At 40.8% G+C, this 25,712-nt stretch overlaps 1 protein-coding gene across 1 annotated transcript; it reads right to left on the bottom strand.

Moving 5' to 3' along the window:
* Positions 1-11,120: 11,120 nt before the first annotated feature.
* Positions 11,121-23,804, bottom strand: LOC129701092 (leptin receptor gene-related protein). Its single transcript, XM_055642063.1, has 4 exons — positions 23,727-23,804; positions 19,585-19,660; positions 16,539-16,725; positions 11,121-12,445 (listed from the first exon to the last, which is right to left on the bottom strand). Exons 1-4 carry the CDS (start codon positions 23,740-23,742, stop codon positions 12,329-12,331), a joined length of 396 nt encoding a protein of 131 aa, XP_055498038.1. The 5' UTR covers positions 23,743-23,804; the 3' UTR covers positions 11,121-12,328.
* Positions 23,805-25,712: the final 1,908 nt, after the last annotated feature.

Here is a 25,712-nt window from a genome sequence, read left to right on the forward strand (position 1 = left end):
CAGCAGAGATTAGCTGGGGAGGAGAAAGGGTTGCCTATGTTAGTCGAGAAACTCCTATCTTTGAGGTAGGAGATGAACCAGCTCAGGGCGGTGCCATCAATACCAACCCCGTACGGGAGACGGTCAATTAGGATGGTGTGGTCGACAGTATCAAATGCTGCACTGAGGTCAAGAAGGAGCAGGATTGCACAGTCGCCGGAGTCAATGGTGAGAAGTAGGTCATTGTGTACCTTCAACAAGGCAGACTCTGTGCTGTGGTGAGCCCTGAAACCTGATTGGAAAGTTTCCAAGATAGTATTTTGGTGAAGGTAAGGTATAAGTTGACTTAAAATTACCTTTTCAAGGACTTTTGAAAGGAATGGCAGTTTTGAAATAGATCTGTAGTTGCTTGGCAAGGTGGGGTCAAGGTTAGGTTTTTTCAGGAGGGGCTGGACCACCGCATGCTTGAAGCAGGTAGGTACAGTGCCAGTGGCCAGAGAACTGTTGAAGATGGCGAGGATGCCGGGACTGGCTGTTGTAATTACATATTTCAGAAGGGCAGAGGGACAACGTCGAGGGGGCAGGTAGTAGGTTTCATGGTGGTGACCAGTTTTACAAGGGAGGGTAGACTAACGGGTTGGAAACAGTCTGCAACTGAAACAATGATGAAAGCTGAATTCAAAAGGGAAGTGGATAAATATTTGAAAAAGACAATATTTAAAAGTTGAGATGAATAGGCAAAGACATGTACATGTGATGAAGCCAAGTTTTAGTTAAAAATATAAGAAGATATTAAATTGGTTTCTGGGCTAGCTTACAGCTTATATTTAGTGTCAAATTAGGCTTTCCTCAGGTTGCGGGGTGTGTGAGATAACATTGTCTCCCAAGTGAAGGATCTAGAGAGATATCTTTGAAAGTGAGATGCCATAAACCAAATAACCAATGTTTATGGGGGAGGAGGCAATAAAGGAAGAGAGAAATAAACAGTCACATCTTTGTAAACAAATGACCTATGTTTATGAGGGACCAAATGACAGAGGAAGCAGCGAACAGAGCAAGGGTGGTCTATTTGGAGATAAAACAAATGGACAATGTTTTTAGTATATCTTGTACCATGTAAAAAAAAGGTTTGATGTGATGCATTCTGTGGAAACCTTTTCCAGTACCTCTGACCATGACTAATGTCTGTGGAATGTGATAAGGGGACAAGAAAACCCTATTTAAGTCAATGTAATTCTGTTGTTAAGAGAAGGTGACTGAGCACAGTCAAGTGTCTGTGTTGGTCACTTGACTGGAGTTCTCCCTCCCTTCCATCGGCCGATGTTAAGTAAAGTTTTGAACTGGTCTACCAAACAGTTTGTGTGGTGTCTGTTTATTAAGAAGCGAACCTGGTTTAGTAGTTAAGATAAGTAACTTTTTCACATGATTGGTTCTTCCTTGGCCTTAAATGGCCCTTTTCATTGGTTTCAAATTGTATATTATAAATAATTTTTCAATTAGGATTTTTAAAGCCATTTAAAACGGCTTAAGACTAGCCAAATACTAAATCCGTTCTGTATTACAAACTTATAAAAAATGGGTTTTGGACCCCTCAAAAATGCTTGCCATTCTTGGACTGAATGTTACCCATAATTGCCACATATAATTTTCCTTTAATTTGAGAATTTAATTGTTCAATCATATTTATTAATCAGGAAATGTGCAAAATGGTACAAGTTAATTAATTTTGAATTCTAACATTCCACCTTTTAATGACTGATTATTTCCAGCATTGGAGAGCCAGAGATAGATACCAGCCATGTCAAACTGGCCATTTATTGGCAATAATGTTCCGGGTAGAATAGAGATTCTATTACAAAGACTGTATGAGGAATGCCTGTCCACTGCACTTCTAAACCATTGCTTAAGGCAGCCCCATACAAAGAACACATTGAAAGAGTTTCTGGTTCATGTCAGTTTCAACATTTCAATGTTAATCATGTTTTTTCACAGTTGAAAATTAGCCAGACAGTAGACGTTTCTATCCTGGGAAACTAAACTCATCAACATCGCCTAGTTCCTGCTCCTGTTTCTTTCCTTTCTCCATTTCGAGAAAACTCTATTTTGAAACACTTGCTCCTTGTATTGTATCATTGAGACTAAAGTAAACCGACATCAGTACAGCCAGGATATTTTTGAATGGAACAACAAAATCTGCACACGACTCGTATTTCATCTGTTCTGGCATTTCAGGTGAATAGTAACATCAGGATCGCTTAGATCAATTAAATGGTCAGAATGTAACATAAGAAATAGGAGCTGGAGTATGACCCCTCATGTCTGGTCTACCATTCAAAAAGACCCTAGTTGATCTGATGTGGGCCTCAACACTACTTTATTGCCTATGCCCCATATTGTGTGATTACTTTACAGCAAAATCTCATATATCCATAGATTCAGCAACAACAGTTCTCTGGGGAAAGAGATTCATGACCTCCTCGGAAAATAAATTCCTCCTGTTCTGTCTTAAATGGGCGACTCCTTAATCTGAAACTCTGCTCCCTAGTTTTAGATTATCACACAAGGGGAACACTCCCTCCGCATCTAACTTGCCAAGCATCTTCAGAATCTTTTAAGTTTCAATAAGATCGTCTTTGGTCTTTCTCATGTTCAGAGAGTAGAAGCCCAATCTGATCAAAATTGCTTCAAAAGACAGCCCAGGAATCAGCTAAACCTTAGACACACGGAACTTCAGATACTGGAATCTTGAGCAAAACATAAAGTGTTGGAGGAACTCAGTGAGTCACGTGGCATCTGTGGAGGGAATGGACAGACAACATTTTGATCGGAACCCTTCTTCAGACTCTTGAAATACCTCCTGTCCATTACTTCCACAGATGCTGCCTGAACTGCTGAATTCTTCAAGCACCTGGTGTTTTGAGCAAGTAAATCTTATCTGAGCCAATTCCAATGCAAATGTACACTCCGTAACCAAGGACACGAAACTATACGTAGTACTCTAAAGTGTGATTTCACCAATCCCCTCTATAGATGTAGTAAGTTTTCTCTATCTTTGTACCATAAACACCAATATTCTATTTGCATTTCTATTCGTGTGCCAAACACCCTAAACATGCTACTTTTCTTTGCTTCATGCAGGAGGGCACATATCTCTATCTGTCCGGCAACATTCTATATTCTCGCTACATTTAAGCAATATTCTCTTTCGCTATCCTCCCTTCCAATATGGGTAACTGCACATTCTGCTCCATACACATGAAAGATACGTTTTGTAACATAATTGATAAGACCCATTCTGGCAGCAAGAATACAAGTAGCAAATATAAACTAAATTAAAAAGCTCAACTTTGCTTTTAATACTTCCATCGCTTTGTCCCTGTATCTCGCTGTGTGCTCGAGACCCATAACTATTTGAGATATACTGTACTCAAATTCATAATTCTTCCACATCCATTAATTTAACCCATCCATCATGATAAGGGTCAAAGGTGTAAAATTCACTCATTAAACTTCCATACATCTATAATGCCCTTGTCAAGATTTAAAGAGGGCCTCTTAATTTTGTATTCTGTTTAAAGAAATAACAGATACCCACAATTTGTTTAGTCCCTTTATTCTTTTGCCGTGATGCATCTTAGAATGTTTATCTTTGTTAATGTGCCTTGTAAATAATGAAGGATTTGAGAGGGATCATGACCACAGTGACTTAATCTATTTTGCACAAAGATCACAGATGATGCATTATTCAAAAGAAAGTACCCGGATTTTTAATTACAATATGTATTATCGGTTATTATTTAATTACTGGTTAAATGAAATAAACTATACAAAATGTATCATTCGATTACATTTAATCAGTAAAATGTGCACTGAATTCATAGGCAATTTAAAAAGCTTCCAATGTCTCTGAACATGAAGAAATACTGAGCATAAAAACTCTAACATTGTGTCAGAGACAAAAAACAAAATGTATTTCTTCACCTGAATGCCAAAGGACCCAAATATAACCAGTCCAAGGCAACATTCAGTCCATTCATGCACAACCATACCCAAAGCAGCATATGTCCACAGATGCAAATATAATCAAACATAGTTACTTTAATAAACATCTGAATATAAATTATCTTCAATTATTCATACTCAATTTTGACTAATGTACACTCATGATTATGTGAAACTTCAAATTATTTAATGGTTTTCTGCTGAATCTAACCTTATTTTCCTTTGGAACAGTCTTTCTCCAACAACATTCAAAGGGTTCATGTGGTTTATAATCAGCACTGCAGTTTCCCGGTGCTCCAATTGAAAGAGAATTGGCCATATTCATCCAAGGGTGAGCTGAAAGCTATACTTAAGTTATTATACTGAACTGTAACTTTGGTTTCCACCTTAATCGCACTAAACACAATTGAAGTGAAAAAGCACATATTCACTAATTACGTTAATTTTAACCCCACCGGATTTTTAAAAAGAGCAAGCCAGGTGCCTACAGCCATAATGTAGCACAAGCCACATGCCACGAATTATGCCAATTTTACTATTTATCTAAGAAGACATATTCTCTTGAGTTTTTCTATGCCTTGTGTCCTGGAGCTTCATGGATGAAGATAGGAACATAATTATTTAATTTATTATTATTGTCAAATGGATCAAGATACAGTGAAAAAACCAGGCAAATCAACCATACTTGAGTATAGACACAAAACTCTGGAGTAATTCAATGGGACAGGCAGCATCTCTGGATAGAAGGAATGGGTGATGTTTCGGGTCAAGACCCTTCTTCAGACTGAAACGTCACCCATGCCTTCTATCCAGCTATGCTGCCTATCCCGCTGAGTTACTCCAGCATGTTGTGTCTGTCTTCAGTTTAAACCAGCATCTGCAGTTCCTTCCTAAAACATATTTCAGTATAATCATGGATAGGTGACATTTTGGGTTTGGACTCTCGTTCAATACTGAACATTTTTTTTTCCCAATCTCAAGTTGTGAATGGTGTGAGATTTATTTTTAAATTGTATAGAGATTTCCTCCTTTCAATCAATAGGTTTCTTCACCATTATAGAGCTTCTCAGCTAATGTGCCAGAGAACCGGCCTCTATTCAGCAAACATCTTCACTATCTAACATTAATTCTGCTAAATGCAGAGTACCATAATGATAGATAGGTATACAGCATTATATAAAAAGGTTAACGAGTACAGAAGCAAGTGTAAATGTTGAAAATAAAAACAAATCTTAAAAATTGCTGAATATCTGAGATAAAATCAGAATATACTTGGAAAACACAGCACCTGTGACAAGAGGAACATAGTTAATGTGTTAGGTCAGAAACTCTTTGAGCACCAAAGGTACACAAAATTGCTGGAGAAACTCAGCGGGTGCAGCAGCAGCTATGGAGCGAAGGACATAGGTAACGTTTCGGGCCGAAACCCTTCTTCAGACTGATGGGGGGTGGGGGGGGGGGGGGGGGAGAGGAAGGAAATGGGGAGGAGGAGGAGCCCAAGGGCGGGCGGATGGGAGGAGACAGCTAGAGGGTTAAGGAAGGGGAGGAGACAGCAAGGGCTAGCAAAATTGGGAGAATTCAATGTTAATGCCATCCGGACGCAAGGTCCCCAGGCGAAATATGAGGTGCTGTTCCTCCAATTTCCGCTGTTGCTCACTCTGGCAATGGAGGAGACCCAGGACAGAGAGGTCGGATTGGGAATGGGAGGGGGAGTTGAAGTGCTGAGCCCCAAACCCTGGTTAACTCCTGGAGGGAGAGAGATGTAGATGCTGGAATCTAGAGCAAAAGACAAACTACTGGAGGAATTCAGTGCGTCAGGCAACTGTGGAGGGAAATAGACAGTGAATGTTTCAGGTCGAAACCCTTCATCTGGTCCAGATGAAGAGTTTTGACCTAAAACCCCAACGATTCATTTCCCACCACAGGTGATGCCCGAGTGCTGAGCTCCCCACTCTTTGTTTGCTGCAGATTTCAGCATCTACATTTTCTTGTGCCGCTACAATTGGTGGTATAAACGATTTACTGTGCTGAATCAAAGCAAACACTCAGCAATCACCAAAGCTACTTATGCAAAATCATTCAAAATACTGGGAGGCTAGGCCAAACAATGAGGTTGGAGGAGGTACAATTGAACTGCCTCACCTGAAAAGACTGTCACGCTCCCTTGATGAAGGTATAGGAACAGGTGTTGCATCTGCTGCAGTTGCAGGAAAGTCCCTGGAGCGGAGGTGGCTTGGGTGGGAAGGGATAAGTGAATCGGTTTACTTGTACCTCCTCCAACCTCATCTACTGTATCTGGTGCTCCCGGTGATGGCTATTATATATCGGCGAGACCAAGAGTACACTTGCCAATCGAACACTTACACTCAGTCCGCCTTGGCTTATGCGAGCTCCCGGTTGCCAAAAAGTTGAACTCCCCTTCTCATTCCCATACTGACCTTTCAGTCCCGAGTCAGAGTGTCAGAGTGAGGCTACACGCAAATTGGAGGAACGGCACCTCATATTTTGCTTGGGCAGCTTACAACTCAGCAGTGTAGCACATCATCCCCAGTCAACAATGGACTCCACCCTTCCCGAGGTAATCTGTTGCTGACCCTGATTTGTTCTGGACTTTTCTCACCTCCATTTCCTTCCTCCCGCCCTCCACCTCTATCTTTCAGTCTTCCCGCAGTTCCATCATCATTCCCTGCCTTTGTCTCGGGTATAAACCAGCATCTGCAGTTCCTTCCAACACACATCATCTGCATGCCTGATTTCAGACATTGTACCCTGAACTCTATCATGGCGAGTCATTTTCAAAACTCGAACCTACATTTTCTGTTCACAGTTCAAGGGTGTCCTCAAAACCCTTTGGTACAGCAACAACCACAATAATTCATAGAGTTGAGACTGCTGAGTAACAGGCCCTTTGGCCCACCACATCTATGGCAACCATCGTGCCATTCTATATTCATTCCACTTGCCTGCATTCATTCCTTATTCCTTGCCCATTTAAAGACCTGTGACTATGTCCCTTAAATGTTGTTCTTCTTCCAGACTCCATCACCACCTTGGGGAACTCATTCCAGATACCAAGAAGTTGGTGTGTAAAATCTACCCTCGGGTCTCCTTTAAACTACTCCCTCTTAGCTTAAATCCAGGCTCTCTAGTTTTAGAAACCTCTCATAGGAAATGGACACTCTCTATCCACCCTATCCAGGCGTCTCATTTTTATATACTTCTATCATGCCACCTCTCAGCTTCCTTTGGTCCAAAGAAAAAGGGCATATCCTATCCAATTTCCCATAATAACTCCAGAAAACAGCTTGACAAATCTTTTTACACTGTCTCCAGCTTGATCATATTCATTCAGTTATCCCAAACTCACCACTGATCAAACAAAGCAGCATCTGGAAAGTCAGAGTAATTTGTCTCTCACTGGGCACATAGATTCCAAGCAGAATAAGCAGCATGCAACAATCCAGTCAACTCACCCATCCATCCCGTCAACCTTCATCTGTCCCAGTGGTAACAGAGTGTGCAGATTCCACATAGAGCTCATTATTAGTCACACCAAAAGCCAATATATTGCTTGTGTCACATACTGTGGCTTGCAAAAGTATTCATACCCCTTGAACCTTTCCACATTTTGTCACGTTACAGCCACAAACGTAAATGTATTTTATTGGGATTTTATGTGATAGACCAACACAAAGTGGTGCATAATTGTGAAGTGGAAGGAAAATGATACATGGTTTTCAAATTTTTTTACAAATAAAAAACTGAAGTGTGGCGTGCAAAAGTATTCAGCCCCCCTGAGTCAATACTTTGTAGAACCACCTTCCGCTGCAATTACAGCTGCAAGTCTTTTGGGGTATGTCTCTACCAGCTTTGCGCATCTAGAGACTGAAATTTTTGCCCATTCTTCTTTGCAAAATAGCTCAAGCTCAGTCAGATTTGATGGAGAGCGTCTATGAACAGCAATTTTCAAGTCTTGCCAGAGATTCTCAATTGGATTTAGGTCTGGACTTTGGGCCATTCTAACACATGAATAAGCTTTGATCTAAACCATTCCATTGTAGTTCTGGCTGTATGTTTAGGGTCGTTGTCCTGCTGGAAGGTGAACCTCCGCCCCAGTCTCAAGTCTTTTGCAGACTCTAACAGGTTTTCTTCCAAGATTGCCCTGTATTTGGCTCCATCCATCTTCCCATCAACTCTAACCAGCTTCCCTGTCCCTGCTGAAGAAAAGCATCCCCACAGCATGATGCTGCCACCACCATGTTTCACAGTGGGGATGGTGTGTTCAGGGTGATGTGCAGTGTTAGTTTTTCGCCACACATAGCGTTTTGCATTTAGGCCAAAAACTTCCAATTTTGGTCTCATCTGACCAGAGCATCTTCCTCCAAATGTTTGCTGTGTCCCCCACATGGCTTGTAGCAAACTGCAAACGGGACTTCTTATGGCTTTTTTTCAACAATGGCTTTCTTCTTGCCACTCTTCCATAAAGGCCCGATTTGTGGAGTGCATGACTAATAGTTGTCCTGTGGACAGATTCTCCCACCTGAGCTGTGGATCTCTGCAGCTCCCCCAGAGTTACCATGGACCTCTTGGCTGCTTCTCTGATCAATGCTCTCCTTGCCCGGCCTGTCAGTTTCGGTGGACGGCCATGTCTTGGTAGGTTTGCAATTGTGCCACTCTTTCCATTTTCGGATGATGGATTGAACAGTGCTCCGTGAGATGTTCAAAGCTTGGGATATGTTTTTAATAACCTAACCCTGCTTTAAACTTCTCCACAACTTTATCCCTGACCTGTCTGGTGTGTTCCTTGGGCTTCATGATGCTGTTTGTTCACTAATGTTCTCTAACAAACCTCTAAGGCCTTCACAGAACAGCTGTATTTATACTGAGATTAGATTACACACAAATTGACTCTATTTACTAATTAGGTGACTTCTGAAGGCAATTGGTTGCACTGGATTTTATTTAGGGGTATCAAAGTAAAGGGGACTGAAAACTTTTGCACGCCACACTTTTCAGTTTTTTATTTGTAAAAAAAGTTGTAAACCATATATCATTTTCCTTCCACTTCACAATTATGCGCCACTTTGTGTTGGTCTATCACATAAAATCCCAATAAAATACATTTACGTTTTGTGGTTGTAACGTGACAAAATGTGGAAAAGTTCAAGGGGTATGAATACTTTTGCAAGCCACTGTAACTGAGTCAACAATACAATCATCAACAAATTTGTAATTTTAACCTACAATATAAGGGAATTCAATGTGGATAACCAAAGTATCAGACAATTGGAGATGTGTCACCAATGTCAGGTTGCAATGGGAGTTTGCCCAGAGATTTATTTAATACTTTAAAAAATGTGATACTTATATTATGGTATATATTATATTCAATTCATGAAGTAGCCGTTATCTTTTATCTATACTCTTTATCCAGTCTTTATCGTTTATCTGTATGCTTTAACTGGACTCTTTTATCTTTGATAGCTTGATTGTGATTCTTGATTGTATTCATGTATAGTCTTGTTTTGAACTGGATAGCACACAAACAAAACCTTTTCACTGTATCTCGGTACACGTGACAATAATAAACTAAACTATCTATCTTCCAGGGGTCTCACATGCTGGACCTTGGTGTAGGACGAGGCCATTTACATACCAAGTTCCATGTTGCTGTGAAATGCATGCTGCAACGATAATTTAAAACATGGTGCTGTTACTCCATCTCCCCGTAAGTACAAATACAAGAATAGAAATAGCAACAAATTGACATGTAACTTACGCCAGGATTTGAAATATTAGAGGATGGTAAAGAGCAGGACACATTGTTAAAACAAAATAACTGAAAATGTAACCTATTTTCTACCACATTTTAATATAGGTGCTATCAGTGTTGAAATGGGAAGCTTGATTCCCCAGTATTAATCCCGCTGATATATAAACAATTCAAATAACCAAAACAAAGCATTTTATTAACATATATTTAAATTCAAACACAAAACTATAAGAATCAATTTAAGATAATAACTTCATTCATCGTTTTACAATTAGTTTAATTTACACTGTGTGAAGTGGAAAAAAAGTGTTGAAAATTTATTGACAATAAACAATTCACGTACAAAAGTTTAAAAGCAATTTATGGCATTTGAAGCTTACAATATTCTTACATAGTCATAATAAGAAACTTCAACCAAAGGGGAAACCCATTAAAAAATTCTGCCTCCACAAAAAGTCTATTTAAAAAAAACCAAGTCTTCTAAATTTGAAAGTTATTCATCAATGTTATTCTTGAATGTTTTATTATATCAAATGAACGTGAATAGTTAAAACCAGTTACCAACAGTGCAACATTCAACAATCTGAAGGTAAGGAATTGATTTATGAGTAGGAAGGAACTGCAGATGCTGGTTTACACTGAAGATAGACACAAAATGCTGGAGTAACTCATGGAGACAGGCATCATCTCTGGAGAGAAGGAACGGGTGATGTTTTGGGTCTCAACCTGAAACGTCACCCATTCCTTCTCTCCAGAGATGCTGCTTGTCCCGCTGAGTTACTCCAGCATTTTGTGTCTGTCTTTTGAATTGATTTATGAACTGTGTCCCATCAGCATACAAATTAAAAGTGTTAATTATTTTGCACACACTATTTCAGTTTTTATATGGGCAATGACAAAATGCCATTAGTTAAGACATGCATAATCTTCATCCCCAATTTTCTTTACACCTGACTTTAACATTTGATAAATATTTGGTTTACAATTTAGCTTTTCTAGAGACTATAATTTAAGATATCAAAGAGACAAACAACACAATGGAAAGATAGCTCTCTGCAGAATTTTTTTGTCCAATTAGATTTTGGATACATTTTAAAGGACGTCCAAAAATTGGTTTTGGGCAATATTAATGTATTGATATAGAAAGCATGCATTTAAATACTTAATGCCTGCATTAAATAAGGAGACAAATATCATACACACATAGGACATTCATCTAATATTATCAAACTCTAACCGTTTATAATTTCATCTGACATATGCTATAATGTGTAGTCAAAGCCTCCCCCAAAACAAAAAATCTTCCCCTATGGACTAGCCTGCAAGTTGCAAGATCAATCTGGGAAACAAATACAGAAAGTTGGAAGATGGTCACATGATTTAAATTTAATGTATTTCATATACTTGGTTCCATATGAAAAAAACCCCACCAATAAATGTTATCAACACCAATAGGTAAAGCATAGTAGCAATTAGATGCAACAAATTAGTATGGCATTTAATGTTGCGTTTATACATGGACCTTTGGGCCTGGTTTAATGATGAAATTAAACCCATCTCGGAGTACACAATAACCAGCATGTCCATCTGTAATTTACTGTCATATTATTATTGACAAATAGGCAATTTGCCATTATCCCATCAACTACTTTCCAGACATTTACATTTCAAGTCTGTTTGAACTGGGCACAGTATATTCCTCATGGAGACAATCAAAATATGAGCCCGTAGGTATTAGAAAGGGAAGAACATTTATTACAATACAAAAGTTGTCAAGATTTTGTGTAGTGCTACTGTTGCTTAACAATTCAAACCCTTTGACTTGCACAAAGATTCTCAAAGAAAAAGATCCTGAAGATCTTAAATACTTTGCATTTTAAATAATACAATCTGGCTCTTTATGAATCTGTGCAAGCATAACAAAATGGCAAAGACTGAGACTTCTAAAGGAGTAAATTATGGCATTTTATTCATAGGAACAAATATATAGTTGGTAAGATGCACTTTAAAAAGTTCTGACACCAAGCTAAAGTCCATGTCAATAGTTATGGTCATCTTCCTAGTGAGGCAAGATAAATAACTAACTACTTGACAGATTTATATCTTCCTGTACCTCCAAAGGAGAGAAAATGATAAATCCAAAGTCAATTACAATTGACATAACCATGTACTCATCACACCAGAACGTTTCTGTTAGTTTTTGTTTTATTTATAAGGTGCATTAACAAAAAATCTGATGCAAGTTTCAAGGCGCCAAGTAGTATTTTCTTCTCTCAACTGAGTAGATGGCAACCTATAATTCATTCTGTTTATTGGTCCACATGAGTAAATGTATGCAGGGACCCTCTTTTTCTTTACGAAAAATTGCCATTTTGGGTATTAGACAGCTTAGTAAAACGCTAGGGTGTGAACTCACTAAATTAAGCACATTAATGGATTTTGGGTCTTAATGATTAGCTACTTTTCAATGTTATACTTGCAGATAGTGTACACTGTACTTTAAAGTTGGGAGTCTCAGCAAGTTCAGCTTCAATGCCAATCAAAGGGTCATCATATCCAGGGTCCATCTCAACACTACCACTGCTCCCAACTAAAGTCATCCCCTCTACCAAACACTAGGAAAAAGCCCAAAATAGTGAAAAAGATTACAGCATTGCCTGCCAGCACGAGTCCACAGGCTCCCCACTGGATCTGAAATATGAAAAACGGAATTACAATCTCAGCAAAGTAGATTAAAAAAATTGAACAATACCTGTACCGTGGTGCAGCATGCACATTCAAATACACATTTCCACAAAAAATAGCTACCCATAAAGCTACTATTGGCTCAATTTCAATCTTTACATATTTTTTCTCTCCGTAATGAAGAAAATTACTCCCATTGAAGAATGTACATTGAATCAATTAATGTAGTTTGTAAACTATGTGAGAGTTGACCAGATGACAATCCATGGGTCGATCAAATAATTAACATTTACTTCAACATATCGATTAAATTACATAGAAATTCAAATAGTTATATTTACATTTTCTCTTTAATTTAGATTGTAGCAATTTCAATCTATTTTTTCTGCTTTTGCAACCGTGAACTAATTTTTTTTTCTTTGCATGTGCAGCTGTAGGTACAGGCAGCTGCAAATAAATTCCTTAATGTGTAAAATGATAGTATTGTGCTTATATCAGAGATAGGGAAATTAATGAAGAAAAAGCACAGTGTATATGTTTATTTGGAAAGGCTGATCAACCATAGTTAGTATGGGTAAAATACTGGCTCATTAATTTGATTGCATTTTGTTTCGAAGAGTTAAGTAAGAATATTGATGAAACAGGGGAATAGTCACATGGGCGTTAATAAGGCCTTTAATAAGGTCGGCACGCTGGCGCAGCGGTTGAGTTGCTGCCTTACAGCGAATGCAGCGCTGTAGACCCGGGTTCGATCCCGACCTGCTGTCGGTACGGAGTTTGTACTTTCTCCCCGTGACTTTGTGGGTGTTCTCCGAGATCTTCGGTTTCCTCCCACACTCCAAAGACGTACAGGTTTATTGGTTAATTGGCTTGGTAAAAATGTAAAAATTGTCCCTAGTGTGTGTAGGATAGTGTTAATATGCGGGGATCTCTGGTCGGCACGGACCCGGTGGGCCGAAGCACCTGTTTTAGCGCTGTTTCTCTAAACTAAAGTAAACTAAGGCATTTGACAATGTCCTGCATTGTAGGCTGCTCTAAAAGGTTAAGGCACATGGCATCCAAGACAATCTGGTTAAATGGATCTAAATTTGGCCTGGCAATAGGAGGCACAAGGTAGTGGTGAACGGATGTTTTTCTGATTGGATGCCCAGTAGTGCACTGCAGGCATTGGTGCCAGACCTTTATTGTTTGCAATATATTCTAACGATATTCTAGTAGTAAAGTTGCAGATGCAGTTCAAGTTGGTGATGTTGTGCATTAGCATGGAAATTGGTTAATGTTAAAGCAACATATTGACCAGATGCGATGTTGGCCAGAGCATTAGTAGATTAAATTTAAACCCATTCAGGTGAGATTTGAGAAGTCAGATAGTGTTAGGACATATCTAGCAAATGGTACAGTGCTAAGAAAAGTTGATGAACAGAGGGATGTTGAAGTCCACAGTTCCCCAATAGTGGTGACACAAGTTGATGAATAATACATGGCATACTTCATGGACTGAAGCAGAGAATATGAAAGTTGGGATGTTATGTTTTAACTTTACAAAGCACCTGGGAATTGTGTGTTTAGCGTGTACCCTGAATCTGGCCCTCACGTAGTCACAGTTGACCTCTTCATTTTGGTTCAGATAGGGACAGACACAAAAAACACATTGTAGAGCAGTGGTGAGGTTCTCAAACAAGTCAGATTTTCAAGATCTTAACAGTATATACGGGGGAATCACTCTGAGAGAATCTAAAGTGTTTCAATGATGCACAACACCTACAGACTTTTTGTAGACTTGTGACAAATTGGTGACATGCAGATTTCACATTTTTTAAATAATTCATCAGTGATCAACGTCTCTTTGTAGCCTTTCAATCTTGTTTTTCCCAGTTATCTTTAACTTTCCATTTCCTCATATTTAGAAAACCATTCTCCCACGTCTGATAAACAGGTGCAATAAAAGGTTTCTGTTATTTCCTGGTCAGTTTTATTGCCCCATAGCCTAGTTTACAAGCTGCTATGGTTTATTTTTACTCTAGCTATATGCCTTGCAATCGAAACACTTCCTAAATCTATCCAAGTTTCAAGTTCCAAGTTTGCGGATGACACTAAGCTGGGGGGCAGTGTTAGCTGTGAGGAGGATGCTAGGAGACTGCAAGGTGACTTGGATAGGCTGGGTGAGTGGGCAAATGTTTGGCAGATGCAGTATAATGTGGATAAATGTGAGGTTATCCATTTTGGTGGCAAAAACGGGAAAGCAGACTATTATCTAAATGATGGCCGATTGGGAAAGGGGGAGATGCAGCGTGACCTGGGTATCATGGTACACCAGTCATTGAAGGTAGGCATACAGGTGCAGCTGGCAGTAAAGAAAGCGAATGGTATGTTAGCTTTCATTGCAAAAGGATTTGAGTATAGGAGCAGGGAGGTTCTACTGCAGTTGTACAGGGTCTTGGTGAGACCACACCTGGAATATTGCGTACAGTTTTAGTCTCCAAATCTGAGGAAGGACATTATTGCCATAGAGGGAGTGCAGAGAAGGTTCACCAGACTGATTCTTCGGATGTCAGGACTGTCTTATGAAGAAAGACTGGGTAGACTTGGTTTATACTCTATAGAATTTAGGAGATTGAGAGGGGATCTTATAGAAACTTACAAAATTCTTAAGGGGTTGGACAGGCTAGATGCAGGAAGATTGTTCCCGATGTTGGGGAAGTCCAGGACAAGGGGTCACAGCTTAAGGATAATCGGGAAATCCTTTAAAACCGAGATGAGAAGAACTTTTTTCACACAGAGAGTGGTGAATCTCTGGAACTCTCTGCCACAGAGGATAGTTGAGGCCAGTTAATTGGCTATATTTAAGAGGGAGTTAGATGTGGCCCTTGTGGCTAAGGGGATCAGGGGGTATGGAGAGAAGGCAGGTACGGGATACTGAGTTGGATGATCAGCCATGATCATATTGAATGGCGGTGCAGGCTCGAAGGGCCGAATGGCCTACTCCTGCACCTAATTTCTATGTCTCTATGTTTCTATGTATCCAACGTGAGGATTCTCTTACATTAAATGTTACACCAACCAAAGAGCAAATACTTATCTTAACGACACAGATATTTTTGCATATTTATTAATTTGTTGTTCTGCATATTTGAAACTCTCTCTAAAATATTCAACGAAAGATTACTTAAAGATATTTTGTAACCTAAATATATAAATTTATTCTCAAATTTTAAATACTTTTTTTGATGTACAATACAGAAACAAATGTTCAGTGTGTTCACTATTCATATGCTATTCTGCTTTATGTTCTGCATTCCTTGGCCTATTACGGTCATTTAAAAAAAATGTCCCCTCAATAGCATCACCCAAAAACACTGTCAGTTTTTATATGTACAAAAACATCACCCTAGTCCTAACTCACTGCTCTCTGTGTTACGAGAATGCTTCTTCAACATGCAATTGAGAAAGAGTAGAGATCAAATGTCAAATGTTTGGAAGATGTAGTCACCATTAAAAACTCCTTTCCTCAATCATGAAATTCCACCCCATTTCCTCATTCCATCCCTCTCTCTGGCAATGTTTCTGGTTAAACCAAACTGTTTGCAACGTGCTGAATGACATTGTTGAGTTGATGACCACTGAGCTGCAGCATCACTAAGACCACCTGCTTCCATCTCCACATTACAAGAACCTGCCAAGTTCAACTTCACTCTTTAGACCAGGGGGCGGCAACCTACGGCCCTCGGGCCGATTGCGGCCCGGAATCATCCAGCCCGCCGAGCTTTGGCTGTACCGCATCCTGCGCAAAGCCGCCGGCACGACCGCGCACCTCCTGTGAACACGTGATTTGATGCCTGCCATCCGGGGCAGAATCCATGTGTACACGTGATAGGTGTGGCCCGCCATCCGCTCACAGACATGCGTCCTGGCCCTTATGTAGAACAAGGTTGCCAACCCCTGCTTTAAACTATGCTTTTGACTCTATATTTCACCATAAATCAGGTTAATTTCCATCCTACACCACAGGTATTCTATTTTTGGCAACCTTAAAAATTACAAGTGGGTGATAAGGCTGAATTACAAGACATTTGTCAATCAACATTAAGGGAGGACTTACCACTGACACTCGAGCAAGAATTACCGGGAGCCCAAAGGCAGAAACAACGATCCCCGTGGTGAAAAAATACGCAAGCTCACGACAGGCACTGCTTGCTGCATCCGTGTCATCACCCAATCTTCGTGCAATAAAGTTCGGGATAGGTGACATGACGTAAAATATCAGCACAAACAGTGGCCAGTAAACTCTGTAGTGGATTTAAAAAAGAGGTTAAATATCGTTAATGAGTATGATATTTGAAACTTGCAATGAATTCTACAGAAAAAAAGGTTTGTCTATGCTTCTATTTAATGCCAGATTGTATATTGGAGGCACAGAGCCTTCAGATTCAAGCATCTGGTGCAAACAAACGTGCTGTTGGATGAACTGTGTAGGCAGACTGAATCTGTGGATGCAAAGGAATGGTCAACCCTTCAGATTGAGACCCTGCATCAGGACTGAAAATGTAGGGGAGGTCGTCAGTAGAAAGAGGGGCGAGGAGGGGTGAAGCAGGAGATTGCAAGCAATGGGTGGATGCAAGGGAGGAGTTGATGTGCAGATGGAAATAATAATAACAGAGAATGGGCAACGTTTCGGGTTTCGGCCCGAAACGTTGCCTATTTCCTTCGCTCCATAGATTCTGCTGCACCCGCTGAGTTTCTCCAGCTTTTTTGCGTACCTGTGATAATAACAGAGGCTGGGAGGTGTATAGGAGACAACAGAGGAGCATATTATGGAATCTGATAGAAAAAATATGATGAGTGAAACGAGACAAGAGAGGTATGCTGAGTAGATAGGAACATTGATGGTTGTTGATGGGTGGGGGGGGGGCGATAGAGACGGCTGAATATGTCTACTGTAGGCAGATGGAACCAGGTAGGGGAGGGGAAAGAAACTGGTAACTTGGGGCCAGGAGGTGAGGAGGGTGTTTGGAAAGAACATTGTGTAAAGAACAGTGTGCAAGAGGACCTAGGTTGATCAGAAGAGAGAAAGGAACCAGAAGAGTGTGGATTACTTGAAACTGGAGAATTCAATATGCATGCTGTTGGGTTGTAGACCGCCCAAGCGAAATACAAGGTGCTGGCTGTTGCTCGATTATATTTGGCCTCAATGTGGTAGTAAAGAAAGCTAGGGACAGACTGGTCAGTGTGGATATGGGGAGGGGAGTTGAAATGGCTAACAAGCTCAAGATGGCCATTGCAGACAGAGTGGAGACCACTTGGCAAACTGGTTGCCAGACTGCACTTGGTCTCGCTAATGTTGAGACCACATCGAGAGCACCAACTGCAATAGACGAGGTTGCAGAAGGTACGTGTGAATATTTGAGTCACCTAGTGGGCGGTTTAGGCCGTAGATGATGGTGAGGGAGGATGTGTAAGGACAGGTGTTGCAGATCCTATCATTGAAGAGAAAAGTGCTTGGGGAAAGGAGGGATGGACAAACTAAAGAATCACGGAGAGTGGTTCTTGCAAAAGGGAGATGTGACAGGTGGTGGGGTTGTGATAAAGTAGCGAAAATGTGGAAGAATGATGTGCTGGGTAGATGAAAAGCACCAAGGCACCAAGGGAACTACGTCTATTTGATAATGCCCAATTCATTTTGGTTTAGTACCATAATTTTGTTCATTTTACAAACTTTCAGGCCTTTCAATAGAGGAACCTTAAATTAATAGTCATAATGTAGAGTAGGAAAATAGTAGACAGCAAATCTGAGATTTGAATCTTTAGCCTGTGGGAAAAGAACAATTGAAAGAAAGCTATAGTCCCAAACTTTAATTCAAGGGGAATGAAAGGTACATTAACAAGGAATGATAACACTGAGTACTGAATTTCTACTCATCACCATTTGATCCATTCCTTTGGAATGCCAATTATTTGACAGCAGAGATCTTGTGCATCTCGTGTGCACATAATATCGACATTGTTGCCACTTAAAGGCATTGTTCACACTGAATATCCTTTCCTTGTCCCTGCTCTGCTGGGTTCATCAAATCCAATAGACATTAGAATATTTCCCTGCATCCTCCAATCCCAGTACCACCAATATTCTCTCACCATGGACAACCCTCTTATGGTCCTTTTAACAATATTCTAGCAACTTGCCTTTTTGTAGAAATCAAATATCCTAGACCTCTAATTTTTCCTCAGAGCTTTGACAGGCCCTAAACCATCTCAGTCCAACCAGAGTCTAGGCAGCATTTCCAGTGCTCTAATAGCCCAGGATCACCAATAATACTGATAAATCTGTGATGAACTATTACATAGAAGAACATTATCCTTGACCCATTATTGTACATCATAATATCAGATATTTTTGTTTTGATTTCAAAAATGTCTATTTATAAACATGAAAGCTCACTTTGAAGATAGACACACGACGTTCACATAATTACGTTCTGGGCCATAGAGCATACTGCTCTGGATTTCACAAGACACACGTGCATCATTCTTAAACAATGACAGAACAACAAAATGAATTTTTCAATGTTGCATTTGCTTTATAACTCCAATGCTGTTCATCTTCAGAAGACGTCAGCACATGCTGAGCTACACTTTAACTAATCCTCGCTGTCTTGTATTTCCCAAGTAGCAGTTCTTAATGTATGGATCTAGGCAGTTTTGAGTCCATACTCACATTTCTACAAGAACCACTGAAGAATAATCAAAACTCCTATCAGTTTTTTTCCTTCAATAACCTCTGCATGTTAATGTTGATAACAACATGGTTGTCAAAGGTATGAATTCTGGACTTTAAAAACCACAATAATCCATCTGAGAATCCATTTGCTTTCTGGGGTATTTTAATTCATAGTGATACAGAAAATAGTGATATAGAGAGATATAGACTAAAAAGTTCAGACAATAAGCATACTAGGCGTTCTTTATCAGGGTGGGGTTTGTTTCAGCCTGATGTTCTCTACAAATTGGAAATCAAAAGAGAAACTGCTGAGGAGTGATAGCAAATCACATTGTGTAATTTCTGATGTAAGAAAACCCCCATTGAAAAGACCAAACAACATACAGAGTATTTAAAAAAAAGGTAGAAATCTTTTGACCCACAAACTTACCCATATTGTTCAAGAGCACATCCTAACATGAGAAAAGTCAGGCCAATGGCACCACTGAAGGATAAACCAACCAGAGCTGCAACAAAAATGGAAAGGGCATGTTATCTCGCCAAGCAGAAACAAGAAACTGCAGATGCTGGTTTACCAAGGAAAGACACAAAATGGTGGAATAAGTCAGCAGGTCAGGCATCATTCTTGGAGAATATGGATAGATTACATTTCAGGTCAGGGCCTTTCTTTAGACTGAGCATAGAACAGTACACACAAGAATGGGCCCTTCGGCCCACAGTGTTTGTGCCGAGCATGATGCCGTGCTGAACATCTCATCTGACCGTACAGGATCCATATCCATCTATTCCTTTATGTCCATGTGCCTCTCCAAAAGTCTCTTACGCCACTATCAAATATTCCTCCAATACCACCCATGGCAATGCGTCCAGGCTCTGATCCCCCTGAGTGTAAAAAATCTTGCCCTGCTCATCTCCATTAAACTTTTCTCCCCTGGCCATGGCTGTTACGTGCCTTGCCCTCTCCTTACATTAAGCCTCCCAAAGTGCAACATCTCGCACTTGCTCGCGTTAAATGACATCTGCCATTTCTCTACCCATTTCTGTAGCTGATCTATATCCCGCTGTAACTCCTTCAATTTCGATGTCAGCAAACGTACTCATCCAACCCTACATTTACATCAAAGTCATTTATATATATATCACATCCCAGCAATCAGTCTGTTGAACCTTCTCTGTACTCCCTCTATGGAAATAATGTCTTTCCTCAGATTAGGGGACCAAAACTATACACAATACTCCAGGTGTGGTCTCACCAAGACCGTGTACAACTGCAGTAGAACCTCCCTGCTCCTATACTCAAATCCTTTTGCTATGAATGCTAACATACCATTCACTTTCTTCACTGCCTGCTGCACCTGCATGCCTACTTTCAATGACTGGTGTACCATGACACCCAGGTCTCGTTGCTTCTCCTAATCGGCCACCATTCAGATAATAGTCTACTTTCCTGTTTTTGCCACCAAAGTGGATAACCTCACATTTATCCACATTATACTGCATCTGCCATGCATTTGCCCACTCACCCAGCCTATCCAAATCACCTTGCAGCCCCCTAGCATCTTCCTCACAGCTATCACTCCCTCCCAGCTTCGTGTCATCCGCAAATTTGGAGATGTTGCATTCAATTCCCTCATCCAAATCATTAATATATATTGTAAATAGCTGGGGTCCCAGCACTGAGCCTTGCGGTACCCCACTAGTCACTACCTGCCATTCTGAAAAGGACCCGTTTACTCCTACTCTTTGCTTCCTGTCTGCCAGCCAGTTCTCTATCCACATCAATACTGAACCCCCAATACCGTGTGCTTTAAGTTTGTATACTAATCTCTTATGTGGGACCAGTGTGGATGAATATTTCAAGCAATTTCCAGTTATAACATTTTCTTTAAAAAAAGAATGTTAACACTCTCTATGTAAATTTCATTCTGCACACTCCAACTAAAACATGGATAGATCAAAGGGAATCAGGTCTATTAAGTCACATTGCTACACAACGGTCTCTTCTATTGGACATTGATCCAAACACAAATTAGGTCCAGAGTTGTATTCATTTTGAAAATATTTTCCCCTTTGTTGCTACTCAAATTAATTTGCATCTCGCCAGTTGCAAAAACTCCCATGATTCAAGCTAGATTTTGGTATCATTTTTTTTTTTTAAATTGTTTTAAAATATTCCTTGATATATTCCTTGAGTAGCAAATGTGTAGTCAGAAATCGAGTTGAAACATAAAACATTTCAGGATTCCTGCAGTGCATGGTAAGCAATAAAGCCATTGGTACGAATAATAATATTATTGACAACTGGGCCATTATCTGTGAAAAGGTGCAACTTCAAGTAAACAATACAATGGAAAGGCATTGAAAGAGGATGATGTGGTTGAATGAGGATGATGTGGAAAGAGAAGAAAATAATACACCACAGAAACAAAATATCAGCTAGTGAAGCAAAGTTGGGTGGTGCTAGTGAAGGAGAATTGTTTGGAAGCGACTATTCTTGTAGACCTCATGGATAAGTATTTTAGAGCAAGTATGGATTCAAAGATGTAAATGACTTGGATATAAATGTAGATTTAGGGATGGCTAGTAAATTTGCAGAGGATACGAGGATTGCTGGGACTGTGAGGAAGGCTGTCAAATTGGACAGCAGGATATTTTCCAATGTTGTATAGATTCAGGATCAGTTCCTGTGGATTGGTGGGTACCTAATGTTATCCCACTTTCTAAAGAAAGGCGGGAGAGAGAAAACAGGGAATTATAGACCAGTTTGCCTGACATCAGTGGTGGGAAGATGCTGGAGTCTATTATAAAATATGAAATAGCGGCACATTTGGATAGCAGTAACTGGATCGGTCAGTCAGCATGGATTTACGAAGAGGAAATCATGCTCGACTAATCTTCTGGAATTTTTTGAGGATGTAACTTGGAAAATGGACAAGGGAGAGCCAGTGGATGTAGTGTACCTGGACTTTCAGAAAGCATTTGATAAGGTCCCACATGGGAGATTAGTGGGCAAAGTTAGGGTACATGGTATTGGGGGTAGAGTGCTGAAATGGATAGAAAATTGGTTGGCAGACAGGAAACAAAGAGTAAGGATTAACGGGTCCCTTTCACAATGGCAGGCGGTGACTAGTGGGGTACCGCAAGGCTCAGTGCTGGGACCGCAGCTATTTACAATATATATCAATGATTTAGATGAAGGCAGTGAAGAAAGCGAATGGCATGTTGGCCTTTATAACAAGAGGAATTGAGTATAGGAGCAAAGAGGTCCTTCGGCAGTTGTTTAAGGCCCCAGTGAGACCACATCTGGAATATTGTGTGCAGTTTTGATCCCCTAATTTGAAGGACATTCTTGCTATTGAGAAAGCGCAGCGTAGATTTACAAGGTTAATTCCGGGATGGCGGGACTGTCATATGCTGAGAGAATGGAGCGGCTGAGCTTGTATACTCTGGAGTTTAGAAGGATGAGAGGGCATCTTATTGAAACATATAAGATTGCTAAGGGTTTGGACACGATGGAGGCAGGAAACATGTTCCCTATGTTGGGGGAGTCCAGAACCAGGGGCCACAGTTTAAGAATAAGGCCATTTAGAACGGAGACGAGGAAACACTTTTTCTCAGAGAGAGTTGTGAGTCTGTGGAATTCTCTGCCTCAGAGGGTGGTGGAGGCCGGTTCTCTGGATACTTTCAAGAGAGAGCTAGATAGAGCTCTTAAGAATAGCGGAGTCAGGGGATATGGGGAGAAGGCAGGAACGGGGTACTGATTGGGGATGATCAGACATGTTCACATTGAATGGCTGTGCTGGCTTGAAGGGCCGAATGGCCTACTCCTGCACCTATTGTCAACTACAGAAATGGGTAAAGAAATGGCAGATGGAATTTAACCTGAGCAAGTGTGAGGTGTTTTACTTCGGCACACACAGGCAAACTATACAATTAATGGGAAGACATTTAGCTGCAGTGATTTAGAGGGATCTCGAGATCCAAGTTCTCTGAAAGTGGCAACAAAAAACGTGTGGCAAAGAATATATATGGCATGCTTGGCTTCATTGTTTGAGGCATTGAATATATGAATCAGAAAGTCATGATGTAGCTTTATCGGGCTTGGGCTGGGCCACATTTGGAGTATTGCTTGTAGTTCTGGTCACTTCAGTACAGGAAGGATGTGGATGCTTTGGAAAGGGTCCAGAGTGGATTACCAGAATGATGCCTGGATTAGAAGGTGTTGGCTACAAAGAGAGGTTGTAACTATCTAAGATCGTTGGTAACTATGGCCTACAGAGGAGGAGGAGGAGGGGGATACTCTCAGGCACTGAACCACAGGGCAAGGAAGGGAGGGAGGAATCTCTCGCTGTGCGGTGAGATGGATCGGTTCTCATTGTGTGTGTGAGAGAGAGAAAGAGGAGCCACATTTGGGAGGAGGCCCGCGGCTACCCGACGGGGCCCGGTGTCGGGGACAGTCGAACGTTTCCACGGTGAGCGAGATGACCCTGGGTGCGAGAAGCCGGAGCCGCACGGTCTCCCCGGGCCTCTCCGCGGTGATGGAGAGACGGCGGTGAACGAGACGCTTCCTACCTTTAATCCCCGCCATCTTCCTGCTGCTCCAACCTTCCCCCCCCCCTGCCGACCGAAGGCCGTCCAATCAGCGGCGCCGGCACAGGCGCGGCCACCGCTGCGCCAATCAGCGAGCGCGCATCCCGAAGCCGCCACCCGATAGGCTCCCGCAGACAACCGGAGCAGCGTGCCCACCAATCAACGTACGGCTCGGCCTCCAACAGCCAATCAGATGCCAGGATCAGGTTGACGCTGCTCCTCGCGGTTGACCAATTGGAGGAATTCTTGCATCGCTGACGGGGAGTGGACGCATCTTGCAGAATTTATCCAAACACTTCCTTCAGCGTTGCAATTAAAGGCGAAGATCCTATAGCGATATAGGATCTTTGATTAAAGGTCTAGGGTGTAAATATGTGCCTGGCCAGCACAATTCATAAACAAATTTGATGGGTTTTTTTAATGCAATAAAAATATTCCATATCAGCAAAATGAGCAATTCCATCTTCAAACAAAGGTTCATTGTACAATCAAGAAAGATTAAGACGTAGAGATCCCGGAAATAAAATGCTACTTTCCTCGAAAAATGACCACGAAGTTATTGGGTTACTTACACAATGTCACTCCGCCAAAGCATGAACGTTTCTCTGTTTGTTGACGACACTAGACTAAGTGGGAGTGGCGCAGTGATAAGAATGGAAAGAAGTTGCAATCACAACATGGATAAAGTGAATGGGTGATCAAAAGGCAATGTGGAAAAATTGAGAAAAAAACAGAAATGACGAGCATTTTTCATGCTGATGTCCAAAGGGAGCTGGGTGTCCTTCTGCAGCACACTGAAAGCAAACATGACGGCGCTCCTGCCAATTAAGACGACAAGTTGGTGTGTATTGAAAAATAATGTGCATAAGACTAAAGATATCTGTAGAAACAAAGGATCACAGCTGCTGGTTTACAAAAAAAGGAGATAAAATGCTGGAGTAATTCAGCAGGACAGGCAGCATCTCTGGAGAGAAGGAATGGGTGACGTTTTGGGTCGAGACTTCTTCAGACTGAGTTTGTTGCAGATGTGGTTTTGGCATACTGGGGCACATTCAGTTTGCCAGTCCTACAATGGAGAAGAAGTAACACAGTGAGTCAGGCAGCATCTCTAGAGAAAATGAATAAGTGATGTTTCAGATCATGATCCTTTGTACCGAAAGTCAAATGTATTTGGGTAGACTGTCTCTTATTAGAGATGGTTATTCCCCGCCACATCTGTGAAATAAATGTTACTTATTACCCATTAACCTCTGCCTGAAAGTTGCCTAGGTCTTGAAAAGGAAAGGGTCCCAACCTAAAAAGTCACCTTCCAGAGGTGCTGCCTGGCCTGCTGAGTTAGTTACTCCAGCAATTTGTGTCTTAGGTGCAGACTTGGACTGTTCATTTGCTGAGGACGTGAACATGGTGAAAATTATCAAAGAACATACTTACTGATGGAAGGAAGTTAGAATCAAAAAGCTGTACAACACAGGCTCTTTGGCCTACATTGTCCATGCCAACCATCCTATTTGCCCTAAACTCCTCTAAATCGTTCCTATCCATATATTTGTCCAAATATCTTTTAACATTCCCAGCTGTATCCACTTCTATAGCTTCATCTGGCAGCTCATTCCAGATAGGGACCATCCTCAGAGTGAAAAAGTTGCCCCGAGGTTCACATTTGCTTTCACTCCTCTCACCTAAGTTTAGAAGCCTCTACCTGGGGAAAAATACTCGGAATTGTAAAAGCTCTATTCACAAATAATTCACAATATAACATGATTTTTATATCTAATTTACATTAATTTATAGGCCAAATGGAAGGAATTCCCTCATGATCCTGGTACACCGCGCTGGATTAGTGCCCTCAAATGCCGAGAAAAATACTGCGGGATCAACACAAAATGAACTACACTTGATATTCCGCCTCCGATGAAAAAAAGGTACATACCTTTAATTGAAAAATGAACAAGCCTATCCAACCTCTCC

The sequence above is a fragment of the Leucoraja erinacea genome, chromosome 10, assembly GCF_028641065.1.
Source record: "Leucoraja erinacea ecotype New England chromosome 10, Leri_hhj_1, whole genome shotgun sequence".
Taxonomy (NCBI): domain Eukaryota; kingdom Metazoa; phylum Chordata; class Chondrichthyes; order Rajiformes; family Rajidae; genus Leucoraja; species Leucoraja erinaceus.

What these genes read in the sequence shown, in the direction of transcription:
- LOC129701092 (XM_055642063.1), bottom strand. An exon ending in TGTGCTCTTGAACAATATGG is followed by an intron (nt 16,726 to 19,584) that starts GTAAGTTTGTGG and finishes AATCCACTACAG; the next exon opens with AGTTTACTGGCCACTGTTTG. An exon ending in TTCTTGCTCGAGTGTCAGTG is followed by an intron (nt 12,446 to 16,538) that starts GTAAGTCCTCCC and finishes TTCATATTTCAG; the next exon opens with ATCCAGTGGGGAGCCTGTGG.